General features: G+C 37.1%; 1 protein-coding gene across 4 annotated transcripts; it reads left to right on the top strand.

Moving 5' to 3' along the window:
• The first annotated feature begins 5935 nt into the window (after nucleotides 1-5935).
• LOC109054221 (low density lipoprotein receptor adapter protein 1-like) lies at nucleotides 5936-11902 on the top strand. 4 transcript variants are annotated; one of them, XM_042756919.1, is made up of 5 exons: nucleotides 5936-6169; nucleotides 7090-7116; nucleotides 7226-7414; nucleotides 7767-8373; nucleotides 9235-11902. In XM_042756919.1, the coding sequence occupies exons 4-5, from the start codon at nucleotides 7769-7771 to the stop codon at nucleotides 9284-9286; spliced, it is 657 nt and encodes a 218-aa protein (XP_042612853.1). In that variant the 5' UTR covers nucleotides 5936-6169; nucleotides 7090-7116; nucleotides 7226-7414; nucleotides 7767-7768; the 3' UTR covers nucleotides 9287-11902. The 4 variants fall into 4 exon arrangements, with proteins under 4 accessions (XP_042612853.1, XP_042612851.1, XP_042612852.1 ...); XM_042756917.1 differs by lacking the exon at nucleotides 7090-7116; XM_042756918.1 differs by lacking the exons at nucleotides 7090-7116; nucleotides 7226-7414 and having other exon boundaries at nucleotides 9235-9310; nucleotides 9349-11902.
• Nucleotides 11903-14356: the final 2454 nt, after the last annotated feature.

The raw sequence follows: 14356 nt of genomic DNA on the forward strand, positions 1-14356 counted from the left end.
TAACAGACAATGAGGGTCACATGGCATGAACAAACCAATGAGCAAACAGAACTGATAATCACATGACAAGACAATAAAACCAATCAGAACATGACACAATGAACAAGAGGAACCAATAGCATGAAGCCAAGAGGGCAAGGGAAGCATGACACAAACAGCAATCAAACAATAACAAAATAAGACATGAAACCATTAAAATTAAGCCAAAGCAAGAAAAAAACCCACATTACACCCCCCCCCTCTAAGGGTGGCTCCAGATGCCCAAACAAAACCCAAAAAGTTCAGGAGGGTGGTGGAGTGGAGGCGGAACAGGGGGAAGGATCAGGCGGGAAGGAAGTCGACCGGAAGTTGAAGTCGGCCGCGTGCCGCCATCTTGTAGCAGAACTTCACTTGCGTTAGCATCCCATTGACTCCCATTCATTTTGGCGTCACTTTGACAGCGAATAACTTTACATCTGAGGCGTTTAAAGACTCCATTTGTCCATTATTTCTAAAGATACACGACAATGTATAAAGGGCTCCATTACCTTCTATGTTACATTATGGCCCTGTAGAAACAGTTTTTGTAAAAATAGGCTAACGATTGCGTCATAACCACTCGACTCTCTGTCGCACAGTAGAGAAATTACCGTACAGACTGGAGGAGAAGCTCGCAGGCAATCGGGGAGACGTCAAGAGAGAAGCCCATAGATATAGAGTCCATAAAAGCAACGGGACAAAATATTTCAACAACGTTTTTGGGGAATTGGAAATAATTCGGTATGTGGCAAGTGAATACATATGAAGTAGCTTTTATCCACGAACTTTAATAATTTATCTACTTCATTGACGGGGAATGGAGAAATTATCAGGAAATTATACAGGCAGTGTAAGAAAAATCTCAATGTCAATCGCAGTTAACGTTCCTTTATTTATTTACAGATCTACGCTTGAAGATGAAGGTGATCCCTTTCATCCTGGTCGGAAGCCATCTACAAAATGTCATAGCCTACATAACGTGAAATAAAGAAAAAAAGTTTTGTTCAAGTGTTTTTGACCATGATTTATTAGCCAAAACTGCATGATTTAACACCTAGCTCACAATTATTTGAATATTAGCCTATGGGCAAATGTTTTACGTGAAGATCATGAAATCATGTAGAACAATAAGCAATTTTAAGAGACTATAAATGAACAGCCTATATTGAATCGATACGAAAATGACTCAAGGGGATATTGTATACTGACAGTATGGTTCCTGGGATTATATATGTCTGTTTTGGATGGGTTACTATTCGGTTTGATGTAGATAGAAGGAAACAAACATTTTTTGTAATGTGTGCGTTTATGCATGTATGTGTGCATGTGCTATTTGAATCACTTTTAATAATTTTGGATGATTGTACATGTTCTTTGTTATATATATATATATATATATATATATATATATATATATATAAATCCAAAAATAGGCTATAATTTCAGAGTCGATAATAATAATAAAAGTAGATTTTAGCCACTTCTTTTGTAGCTACTCCCGAATCCTGGACCTGTTAATAGCATACAGCAATCACAATCAAAACACTGTTTTGTCAGTATGAGTAAACAGATTTTAACACACAAGTAACTTGTCTCTGGCCATTGATTTATTTATATCTGAACAAAACAGAAAAAAAGTCTATGCAAATATACAATAAAACACAAATTAATTGCTCTTATCTGTTTATTGAAATAATAACAATATAGGTATTACACAAGGTTAATTTATTATTTTATTCTCTCTTACAGTGTTGCTTTCCATATTTTATACTATATATTCTAAATGATACTATATTAATATGGCTTACCTTTGTTGGTAGCGTAGTTAGCCATGGTTTTAGTTTTTTTTCTTTCTTCTTTTTCTGGTGTTAGCAGAAGAAAAGTTTGTATTTTTACCTATGAAAAATGAAAGAAAGAAAAATGAAAAGGGCAACCATTAGTTATAGATGTTATTGGTGACATCCGTTATTGTCCATTTATTATCTATATGTTATTTAACAGGCCAAAGCAGACGCTTTTGTCCAAGCGATTTACTGAATAACTTTTTTATATGACTGATTAGTCCATTTCTCTTGAGATGTAGATGTGTAGATAACAGTTAACGCCATTTTGTGGTTATATTCGGCGCCCATTAACGTTATACAACATCATGTGCATCAAAAATTCAATTATATTTAAAATATTCGATCCCTGGGCCGTTAAATAACTATTGGGTATAAATTCATATCAGTTCTTGAACATAATTTTACATAACTTCTTAATAGTATGCATTAACTTAATATGGCATTTTAAAATACTATACAAAATAATTAATCAGAATACTTACTCCTGCTCACTCACGCCAAAGAACTCCCCGCTCAAGCTCGCCGTCTCTGCAAGATTAACGATGGCAGTTTGCACGCACAGCTACTAGAAGATTTACATCTGTCAGACAGGTTGCTGACGTCATCAAGCTTAGTTTGAGTCTGCGCGTCAGAAACGGAAGTGCTAAAAATCGCTAAAAATGGGCTTCACTTGTCTCAATTGAGTTCCAATAGGGTCACTGTGTCCATTTCTTTTACTGTCTATGGGAGGGATGGAGGGGCAGGCTCGTGAATCAGAGGCAGGTTCAGACTGTGGAGCAGAGACAGACAATGGAACAGAGGGGGACCTGGGCCGTGGAGCAGATCCAGAGCAGTATGGAGCCATGGTGGAGCAGGCCTAGCGGGGAGCCATGGTGAAGTGGGGTGGTTAGGAGGTGCCCGCAGAGCAGGAAGCCATGGTGGAGCAGAGACATGGACAGACCACTTGGTCGTGACAGGACAGACAGCAATTTCATGAACGGCCTCCGTGGATGTTGAGGTTAAGAACGTGATTTATTGAGTGGACTGAGTGGACTTGGAGTTTATTACAGTGAGTACATGAACGGCCTCCGTGGCCATGACAAGACAGTCAGAGAGTAAATGGACGGCCTCCTTGGCCTCCTCTGGAGGTTCTACAGTAGACGCCGCCTCCTCTGGAGGTACTGGAGTGGATTTGCGGTCAGGAGAGGTCTCAGGAGCAGACTCATGGACAGGAGAGGTCTCTGGAGTGCAGTGTGCAGCCCACATGCTCAAAATGGCGACCGCCATTACTGGAAGCACTGAGGTCATGGGAACACTCTCTGTAACAGCCATGACATGGCGAGACTCAGGCGTGGTGGCCATCTTGTGTGAAGAATCTGGCTTGACAGGCATGACGTAAGCAGATTTAGAAATGGCGGCCGTGTCGTGACGAGACTCTGGAATGGCGGCCGTGTCGTGACGAGACTCTGGACGATCAGTTGAGATGTGATGAGACTCTAGAACAGCGGCCATTTTCCAAAGAGACTCTTGTGTGGCGGCCATCTTGCGATGGAGCTCTTGAATGGTGGCCATGTTGTTAAGAATCTCCTGAGTGACCGGCATGATGTGAGCAGGCTCTGGCTTGGCAGACGTGACATGAAGAGGACATGTTGTATCAGGCTTGACATGAACAAGCACTGGTTTTGCAGGCATGACGTGAGCAAACCCTGGGGTAGCAGACATGATGTTAGCAGACTCTAGCTTGGCAGACATGTAATAAGGCTTTTTGACTTAGTAGACATGATAGAAGTAAACTGTGACTTAACTGGCATGTGGGGAGCAGGTCCTGGAGTAGCAGGGATGATGTGAGCAGACTTTGAGGAAGTGTTGTGTTCCTCCTCCACGACACCCACAGTAAAAGTAGATCCTCTCATGCGCAAAGCAAAGTCTATATACTGTTCCAGTGACCAGTGAATCTTCCCCCCAGGCAATTGAGAATGCATGGGTTCATTTAAACCCACTCAAAAATGTCCTTAAGGGCCACATCATTAAAAGCCACCAAATGGCACAATCCACAAAAGTCCTGAATATAATCCTCAATGGCCTGATTACCTTGATGAAGATGGGCAAGACGAACAACTGCTGGGTTCATATTTGGGGTCATGTATTCTGTAAAGATGAACCCAAGTGCAGTTTATTTACAAGTTGCAATCCAAAATCCAAACATAAACACAGACTTGACTAAAACAGACTAGACTCACTGACAGCAGGTACATATATGTTAATACACAACCGGGAACAAGGGCAAAAACATGGCTAGTTATAACAGACAATGAGGTTCACATGACATGAAAAAACCAATGAGCAAACAGAACTGATAATCACATGACAAGACAATAAACCAATCAGAACACGACACAATGAACAAGAGGAACCAATAGCATGAAGACAAGAGGGCAAGGGAAGCATGAAACAAACAGCAATCAAACAATAACAAAATAAAAGACATGAAACCATGAACATGAAGCCAAAACATGAAACAAAACCTACATTACACCTTTATATAATGTGTTTTTTTCTGGATGTTTTGGTTGGTATTCTGTCTCTATATTCCATTCATTCATAAAGAGACAGCAGTGATTCTACAATGGGCTACATTTGAGAGATAGACCTACTGAGTTAGAAAATAGAGTAAATGAAATCGCCTATAAGGTGATAAGTCTGATTAACATGACACACACACACACACACACACACACACACACAGAGAGAGAGAGAGAGAGAGAGAGAGAGAGAGAGAGAGATGTGAATACTCAAATTGAAGAATTCTGTTGTTTCAGGTTTCTAGATTCTAGGTTTATGCTTATTATTGTCATATTATACATTTTGCATTCTGCTCTTTTTCTATAGATTTCAAGTATTTTAGTTCATACAAACATACATTTATTTCAATCCCCTACTGAAAATAAATAAATAAATAAATAGAAACCATCATATAATTTGTAATGGTTTTACTGGTTATAATGAAATTGTATTGGTTTTAACGGAAACTGTAATGGTGCCTGTTGGTTTCTACTGGTAATTGGTCTCCTGTCAGTGGCTTTTGTTGAAACCATTAAATCCTGACGTAATATGTCCCAAAAACCACAACTACATGATACCATTATTTAATGATTTTAATGGTTAAAAGTTGATGGTTTGTAGCGGTATTGTAGTGGAAATCATTAGAATTTCTGTGGTGGTTTCTATTGTTTCTGTCAGCAGGGTCACGATGGATTTTGTGATGTTATTTGCCATAAATACAACAGAATTGCTGTAATATTGAAGTGATTGTTTGTAGTTTTGGTGCGCCTATTTTTGGAGAAAATCCAGGGCAATTTTTCACTCCCAGTCTGTCCCTGTTGGTGCATTGGAGAAACTGTTTATTTACTGTGACCTTATTTAGCCATTCATTTGTGGCGTCAGTGCGTCATATGAGAGTGAAGTCATCTAAAAAAGGCCAAGGTCCTGGGTTACTGTGTAAGTGTAGGAACATATTCCACCAGTTATATATATATATATATATATATCAAAACATTTATATATATATATATAACTCACTGGGAATTGAATAAGTGATAGAAAGTGTATGAGAGTAGACATGACTCTTATGTTATTAAGAATGTGACTTATATCTATTTTTTCCCCCAAGTTGACATAATAACTGTTGAATTTAAGTATGTTCCCCACTATCATATGCATTTACAAATATATAGTGCACAAGCCTTTAGGAGCTTGCCCGTAATTGGTGACGACATGTAGGCCTATGCATTTGTTTTTTTGGGATAGAAAGAGTAATTTCTCCCTAATGTATTTTGTGTTCCAATGAGGAAAGAAAATCATTTAGGGTTTAAAGGAACATTAACAATGACAATATTCATTTTGGGTGAACTTGATTTTTTTCTGTCATACACCTTTTTAAACTATATATCTAAATATAAGACTTCATTTTAACACATATCATTTGACCAACGTCTAGATTTATCACATCTTCCTCAGTGTAGGCTTTTCTTGTGTGCATGGTTTAGCAGCCGATCTAACCTCAGTTCATAGACCCGCCCCATTCAGTAAAAAGACCCTCTCACGGATTCTCTGCAGTGCAAACGAGTCCTCTAAATCCAACGGAGCAAGTTCTGAAGTCACGGGAGGGGATATTTCAGTTTAGACGTTTAATGAAAGGGCGTATGGTTACTAAACTTCCGCTCGTGTTGTTTTGAGTAAAATGATTTGTTCTTAACGTTTATTCAGATGAATCGCTATTCATGCTTGGTTTAAATCCAGCGGTGAATAAAGAAAATTGAACACCCGCGGTAAGTGTTAAATGATCACTTTACTTCTGGAACAGACATAGCCTAACAAACGTGAATAACAAATATTTGAAATCTGCAATACTTTTAAACAAAGATCACCAAAGACCAGTGTTTAATTTGAGAGCTCATGGCTTTGAATATGCATATGGAGTTAAAAGAATGTATTTTTTTACTTATTTTTCACAGTTTTTTAATTCGTGGTAAGATTTTCAAACTACGTCAAGATCTATATAGATCTAGGTCAAGAATAATCGCACCGAAACAGATGCACAGCTGAAACGCACTGATAAGCATGTAGCTGTGCTGAAGTGCATTTTTTAAAAATCCTGTTTCTCAACATTCATCCCTACACAGGACGCCTCCCGTAATTCCACTGGGTTTGTGCATGTAATGACAAAAGGACAAGTTAATTGTGAAGTTTTGGAATTCAATGAAAAAAATTAGTTTCCTTTGTGAATACAATACAGACTTCCCCATACATTGTTTTTCTTCCGACGTGGAGTTGTGTACTCATGCCTTGTACACAACTCCACTTTTATATGCTCAATCTATGTCTGACTTTCTCTGATGGCAAATGCTCCATAGATTGAGCATATAAAAGTGGAGTCGTGTACAAGTGAACACATGCACTTACCAAGTTCTAAATCATGTTCCACTATTATTATGGCAAATGGGAGCAGGTGAAAAATTCTGGAATGTTTTCCTCAAAAACCTTAATTTGTTTGCGACTGAAGGAAGAAAAAAAAAAAAAATCTTGGATGACATGGGAGTGAGTAAATTATCAGGAAGTTTTTATTCTGGAAGTGAACAGATCCTTTAACAGAGATATTATAGATATACTTGTTATAGTTAACATTAAAATTATAATATAGATTTTTAATGCATACATTTTTTTTCCACTTTCTATGTATTCTTGAAAGTATCTCACAAAAGCTGTTAAGAGCATGGTCAGCATGATTTGTTTTCTTATATTGAAATAACAGCATAACTATAAGAACATTTGAGCATGCCACAACATTTGTAGTAACAACATTTATGAATGTGCATCCACTGCAGCTTACAGTAACCTTCAGACACACATATACCCATTGTTTGGAGCAGAAGTATTCGGGGTGGAACACAGCAGTTACGGTACTTCCTGAGACTGAGTTGACTTACTAGCCAAAGCACCATCAGAAAGCTGATAAAAGAATGGGCTAAAAAAAAGAAAGGATGGAAAGCCATACACCGTACTCGATGTGTATAGTGAGTCACGTCACTTATTCAAACACCCTTCAGTCACAAAATCCTGCAAATCCATACCTCTTTATAAAATTTTTGCCAGTTTATTAATGCTTTCAACTAACAATAAATGTATGAAGTTTTGCACATTCTACTTGAAACTGCTTATTGAACTCCCTGATGGTTCCCATAAGAAATCAGATGATGTACAAGAATAACAGAAGGGACCAATTAAATAAAAGTTTGCACAACATTGCTTATTGCAATTGCTCCATGATGATTCATTTCAACATTTCATAGTGTCTTTAATGTATGTGATGTGAAAATGCCACATTAACTTCTTGTTCCTTCATTCTTCTTAATTTTTCTATCTCAGCCATGTCTCGAGGCGGGTCATTCCAGCTCATGCAGACTTTAAGGAAATCTCCAGCTGTTTTCTGCCGCCGTTTCCGCCAGGACCGTGCTCAGACCCTCTCACATGGTGATCCACTTTTCAAGGTGCACTACCTTGGTACGGAAAAGATATATTCCCTGGATGTAGAGCAGGCTGAGGAGGCCATATGCCGCTTACTGGAGAAATCACCAGACATGGCTACCCTAGGCAAGCTTGGCAAGGAGCATGCTCTTGTTGTCCGACCTCGCTACATAGAGGTGAAGGAGATCAGCACGGGCAGACAGCTCACTAAAACCTATCTGAAAGATATTGCATATTGCACAGCTGACACAAGCAAGCCCAATCTTTTCCTCTACATCTGTAAGCAGCGAGGCCAGCAGCTACAGTGTAGAGTGTTCTGGTGTAGCAGACCTGACCGAGCAAAAGATATGACTGCCTGCTTAGCCACATCTTTCCAGAATGCTCTGAACGACTTGCAAAAGGAGGAGACCAGTCATGTTACAGGAGAAAAAAGTGAAAAGGAGGGAAAGCCAATTGCAGTGATGGGGAAAAAGCAAAAGCTCCGCATTACCAGCAGACTTGAGAAAAAGTGAGGGAGTGATGCTGTGATGTGTGGAGAATAGGAATGTGGAACTTGCACACTTCCATAATTTGTAGTATTGATGAAGTTATGGGTTGCACTTTTTATTTTTTTATTTATTTATTTTTATTTTTTAAACAGTGCGTTCATGTCTGCCTACCTAAGAAATTGCTGGGTGATATAAGGTAACTACAGTGATTCAGGGTTATTACCTAGTTATTACCCAATCATTGTAATTACTGTAATAATACATAGAATGTACACGCAAAACAGGACTGTAAAATGAAGTGCTGCCAAGTTATATAAGTATTTGTTTAAAATAACACCCAGTTTTGAACAATTCTGTTGAATTCAGCCTCATTGTTAATTGCAATGGAATTACTGACTAAAGGGACATTAGTAGGCTTAATGATTTTATTTCATCAACAACTATGATGATGAAGATGAGACGAAAAAATGTGCCTCATGATGATTGTTAATTGGTTTTTATTGAAACTTTTTGTTGAAAAATATGACAAAAAAAAGTTAGATAATGATAGATCCCAAATGACTGATTTTTTCAACAGACACTTTTCACTTTTTGCTAAATGCTAATACATTTAAATTAATATGAAAAATAATGTAATATTTGGCTTATATTTGCAATTTCAACTAAAATACTGTTATTTTTGTTGATTAAAATTAGGTGCCATTTTAGTCAAAATAATATGGACTATTAACAACAATTAAAAATGTACAAATGAATACCATTCACCCCCAGCAAATGTCTTAACTCTAGGCCTTTGGACATTATGCTTGTCATAAAATTTGTTGCTTATGTGGCAATTTATACACATGCTAATTTTTGTTATTTTTTGTCTTTGATTGCAGGTCGGTGACAGAGCCCTTTGAGAGTGCTGATGAGGAGAACCAGTATCAGTAATATATGATATGACTGCCACAATTTATATATATATATATATATATATATATATATATATATATATATATATATATATATATTTACAGTTGTCATATATATACAGTACTATGCAAAAGTCTTTGTATTTTCACCAACATAAAATGGTTTTAAGACAGTTACTTCTATCTTTTGCTTTAGTGTGTCAGTAGGAGATATCAGTTTACATTTCCAAGCATTTCTTTTGCCATTAATTGTAATAATCCAGTCAGACAGTGCTCCACACAGAGATCTCCACAGACCATCATCCAGTCTGTCTGGAATATTTTGAAGACACAGAAAAAACTTAAAACAGACTAAATCCAGAAGTACCATGACAATGTCTCCAAGATACCTGAAGAAACCTACCTGCAAAGCTATAGTACTTTGAAAAGTTTTAGGCACTTGTGTAAAAATGCTATAAAGTGAGGATGCTTTCAAAAATAATGTCATGAACTAAATCAAATCAGTATTTCATAAGACCACTTTTGTGTTTAAAAGCTTTTGTCCTTGGTACACTTGCACATAGTTTGCATGAGATCAGATCTCAGTGTGGAACACTGGCTGTTATCAGACTTCTTGTGCATACAAAAATCTCAATGGATTATTACAATTAATGGCAAAAGGAAAGTTTGGAAATGAAAACTGATATTTTCTACTGGCCCACTAAAGCAAAATATAGAAATAACTGACTTATAAACATTTTTGTTGGTGAAAATACGAATAGCCTAAGACTTTTGCACAGTACTGCAAATATATTTTTTCAAAACAGATTTCATTGGACCAGTTTTTATGAAAAGTGAATGGATGTTGATTCACCAACAAATAGTCCATAGCTGCCTCATATAAAGGCATATATCAATAAGTGTGAGAGTAAATGGGAGCAGCTTTATGTTCAGACAACCATGCAGTGTTACAATGAGACAGTGTTACATCATTGTTGCCAGTGTTTATCAGGGGGTTTCCTGTACCTAGAATCTGTTGAATCAGGAAAAAGTCAAACATTACAACATACGCTTTCAAAGAAAACCAGTTTTGCTCTTTTTACCCAGTACACCATTGCAGCTCTTTGCTGAATTCTCCTAAATGCTTTATACTTATCCATGTTAAAATATATTTGGTCAAAATATTTTCCTGCTTATGTCTCCAAGTTATTCATCTTTATTCTTATAATAGCATTTTTCTAAAATAAAACCCAATTTCACTATTGAACTTGTTTGTTAGGTTATAAGAGTTACTTACCTTTCATTAAGCTCCACCCCACTTGGGTATTGTTGCTAGGTCTGGCAAGCTGTTCATGCAGTGCATGATGCAACTGATAACAGTAACTGAACTAGCACTGCAGGAGTCTCATCCAACACTAACTGACATTGGTTACTGACATTTTGACATTCAAGGTTTTGTTTTCTTCAGTTTGCTTTAAGACAGCATGTTCAGCACTAACCTGTTATACCTGATCTTACCCGAACCGTTTTATTTTTTATTTCATTTTTTTATTCAAGCAGAAATTAAAATGTCCTTTACCATCTTATAAATAGGAGATTTAACTCATTTAACACAGGCTTTGCATCTTCAAATCATTTTGTTAAGTATTCTAATCACTAGGTGTGACATTCTGAAAAGGTTTTTTACCTAATTTGGTTCTTACATTTGACGAATGAAAAAAATAAGCCCCAACAATTTTTTGTTGAGTAAAAGAAAAAATATATGGCAATAAACCCACAATAGACTTATAGATGAACAAATACCAATGATTGCATGTAAGTCTATGTGTCAATAATGAGGACTAACGTGTACAAATTGTACTGTTCATGTACAAATTATATTTGCCGACAATGATGAGCTGTAAATTTGTTTGCATCCAAAAGATAGGTGGGTGCTAACTTATACAGAACATCTCCATAGTCAAGAACTGACAGAAAGGTATATAAGAAAGGTGGAAAAAAGTGATTTATGTGACTTCCAAAGTGGCATGGTTGTTGGTGCCAGACGGGCTGGACTCAGTATTTCAGAAACTGCTGATCTACTGGCATTTTTACACACAACTCTCTTCTCTAGGGTCAACGGGTCCAAAAAATACAAAAATATCCATTGAGCGGCAGTTCTATGGGCGAAATGCCTTGTTGCTGCCAGAGGTCAGAGGAAAATGGTCAGACTGGTTCTAGCTGATAGAAGGGCAACAGTAACTCAAATAACCACTCGTTACAACCGTGGGATGCAGAAGAGCAAATGGCCTCCTCAGTCACCAGATCTCAATCCAATAGAGCACATTTAGGATGTGGTGGAATGGGAGACTCGCACCATGTATGTGCAGGCGACAAATTTGCAGGAACTAGGTTGTGCTGTCATACCAAAATGGTCAATATGCATTAAGAGCCGGGGGTGAAAACTTTTTCAATTTGAAGCTCAGCGTAAATTGAATTTTGTCTTATCTAATTATACTATATGAAAAAATATTATATTTAAACAAAATAAGAAAAATTTACATGTCTTCATCCTCTTCAGAAGTTTTCACCCCAGTTCTTAATGCATAGTGTTTCCTTCTGGAGCATCAGTGAATGTTTGAATTGTTGCATATGAGGATAAAGATGTCAAAATATACAGTCTCTCTCTCTCTCTATATATATATACACACACACACATACATACATACAGTCGTGCACATAAGTTTACACACCCCTTGCTAGAGGTGGAAAGTAACTAATTACAAATACTTTCGTTACAGTGTTTGAGTACATTTTTATTTATTTTTTCTACTTACTTGAGTATAATTAAATTGTGGTATTTTTACTTGACTAGAATAAAACTAAAGTATTCAACTTCGCTACATTTATTTTTCACCAAAAGTACAAAGTAAAAAAAACAAAACAAACAAAAACAAAAAACAAAGCAGCTGCTTATGGAGAAAAGCGAACCAGCGTTTGACTGGCACTTTTCAAACTCCTGGGGTGGAGCCCTGCCCTTCAGCCAATAACAGACAGGTCTGACTCAGGTGCAAAACCAATCAAACCTTCCAGTTCAGCTGCGAGGGTGGGCCGTTCAAACCGCGATATGCTTTGACTGTTAATCACCTGCGTTGTCATTTTGAATCAGCATCGTTGATCTGATTTTGAATCGTAATTTTGTCAGCTCCTGAAATGGGTCATACCGTCGATAAAAACATGGACGTAGTGTCCGTGACGTCACCCGTAGGCTCACGAAGAGCGTTTTTGAGGCTCAAAGTGGGTGGAGGCGGGCGTCACCGTCTTGGCAGCACGTCACCACTCGTCTCTCCCGGATAATTGAAAATGGGCAAAATACCATGAAAATATCCTGGTGAAATATAATATATTCCAGACTTTTCAAAGGCCCTCTCTTCCTTTGGGGCCCTGGTAATCAGGACTGGTTTTACCCCAGTCTGACGCCCCTGGTGACAGCAGCGGCAATCCACCTGTCACTCAAGTGGCCACGCCCTTAATTATGCAGAACTTTAAGGCTTAATATAATTTAAACGGATGAGTTATAAAAAAGTCTATGGCATTGACTCCCTTTTGCAGCCAGCCTCTAGCGGCCAGTTGATGAATTACAGTTTAAGTCACTTCCTTGTTGACCTCAGGAGAGAGAGCGGGAGGCTGCCACTTGGTGAACACATAGGCGAAGAGACAAGATAGTCTATGTAAGACCTGACGATTTATTTATATCCAAAACGATATGATGTGAACATTATGGAGCGCTAAACACGCATGCAGTGCATGTTTCATTCATACTCGAAGCCGGAGGGCGCAGGAAGTCCAAAACCGCCTAGTAGAAGTAATAACTTATAACGTGCAGGAAATCCCTAATAGGACAAAGACATCCCACTGTTGTTGTAGCTAAAAAAGGTCATTTCAGGTCATTTCGAAGTAATAAATATAATATATGAATAATCCAATGCTAACTGACATAACATTTAATACAGTATAGAAACTATTTTGCCTTATGTTTGTATAAACCAATCATAAAACAGTCATTAGGAAAATACAGAGAAAAAAATATTTTACAATACAAACTATTGGTTATCATCTAGCAGTGTATTTGATTTCTTATCCAATTAAAATACATAAGAAAAAACTAAGTTTAAATAAGTCCATTTTTTCTTTTCTTTTTTTTACATTTCTGTCCCCCATTTATGTTTTCTCTGCTGCACACACATCCTTGTGTAAATGTTCTTTAGCCTGTTGATTCTTATAGTATTCAGCTAACAAGGAAATATTTTGCAATAAGAGTTAGAATAAATGTGAATTATATCCAAGATATTTCATTTTTTATTATTATTTACCTTAATGGAATCAAAATTGGGAATTGACAAGAATCGGAATCATAAAAATTCTAATGATGCCCAAGCTTACCCATACCCCACGTTATTTTTTACTGGCACCTTTCTATTTCACACTGTTTTTAAACCCTTTCTTTTCTTTTATACACTCACTTACCGTTCTTTGCTTTTGCCCTTCTTAAAAACAACCACATAATCTTATACGTAAATGTACTTTTTAAAATTAGTTATAAAAACAGATGCTCCTGGCAACAGGGATAGATAGTATGCTTGCTTAACATAACGTCAAACATGACAATTTAAGAGATTAATATCATATTTTGCTCCAAAATCACTATATAACATCAGTTGTGTTTGAAACAGTTAGCTTCTGTGGTTCCATGTTGCTTCTTATCACAGTGAGACAGAAAATATTCTTTATAATAATAATCTTTACTGTGATACAAGCTATATCAACTAGCATTGTATTGCAAATGTGTGTTTATTGTCTTCCACGTTTCATCAGTCAAAGTATCTCTATCTGCATGTTATTCAGGTGTAGTGATATCTGATGCATTTGACCATATAAGGGATTTCCTGGGTCTCACTTGTGAAACAGACACTGCTCCATAATGCTCACATCGTCTCATTCTGGGTAAAAATTGAAAAAATAATACTAAAGTAACGCAGTAACTTGAGTAGTGTTTCAGCAAACTACTTTTTTACTCGTACTTGAGTCACATTATTTTACAGTACTTTTACTTGTACTTAAGTAAATTATT

This window comes from Cyprinus carpio, chromosome A5 (assembly GCF_018340385.1).
Source record: "Cyprinus carpio isolate SPL01 chromosome A5, ASM1834038v1, whole genome shotgun sequence".
Classification (NCBI taxonomy): domain Eukaryota; kingdom Metazoa; phylum Chordata; class Actinopteri; order Cypriniformes; family Cyprinidae; genus Cyprinus; species Cyprinus carpio.

Bases quoted from the DNA above. Each gene is read 5' to 3' on its own strand.
- LOC109054221 (XM_042756919.1), top strand. From the start codon at position 7,769: ATGTCTCGAGGCGGGTCATTCCAGCTCATGCAGACTTTAAGGAAATCT. The intron at 8,374-9,234 runs GTGAGGGAGTGA...CTTTGATTGCAG, and splicing joins ACCAGCAGACTTGAGAAAAA to GTCGGTGACAGAGCCCTTTG.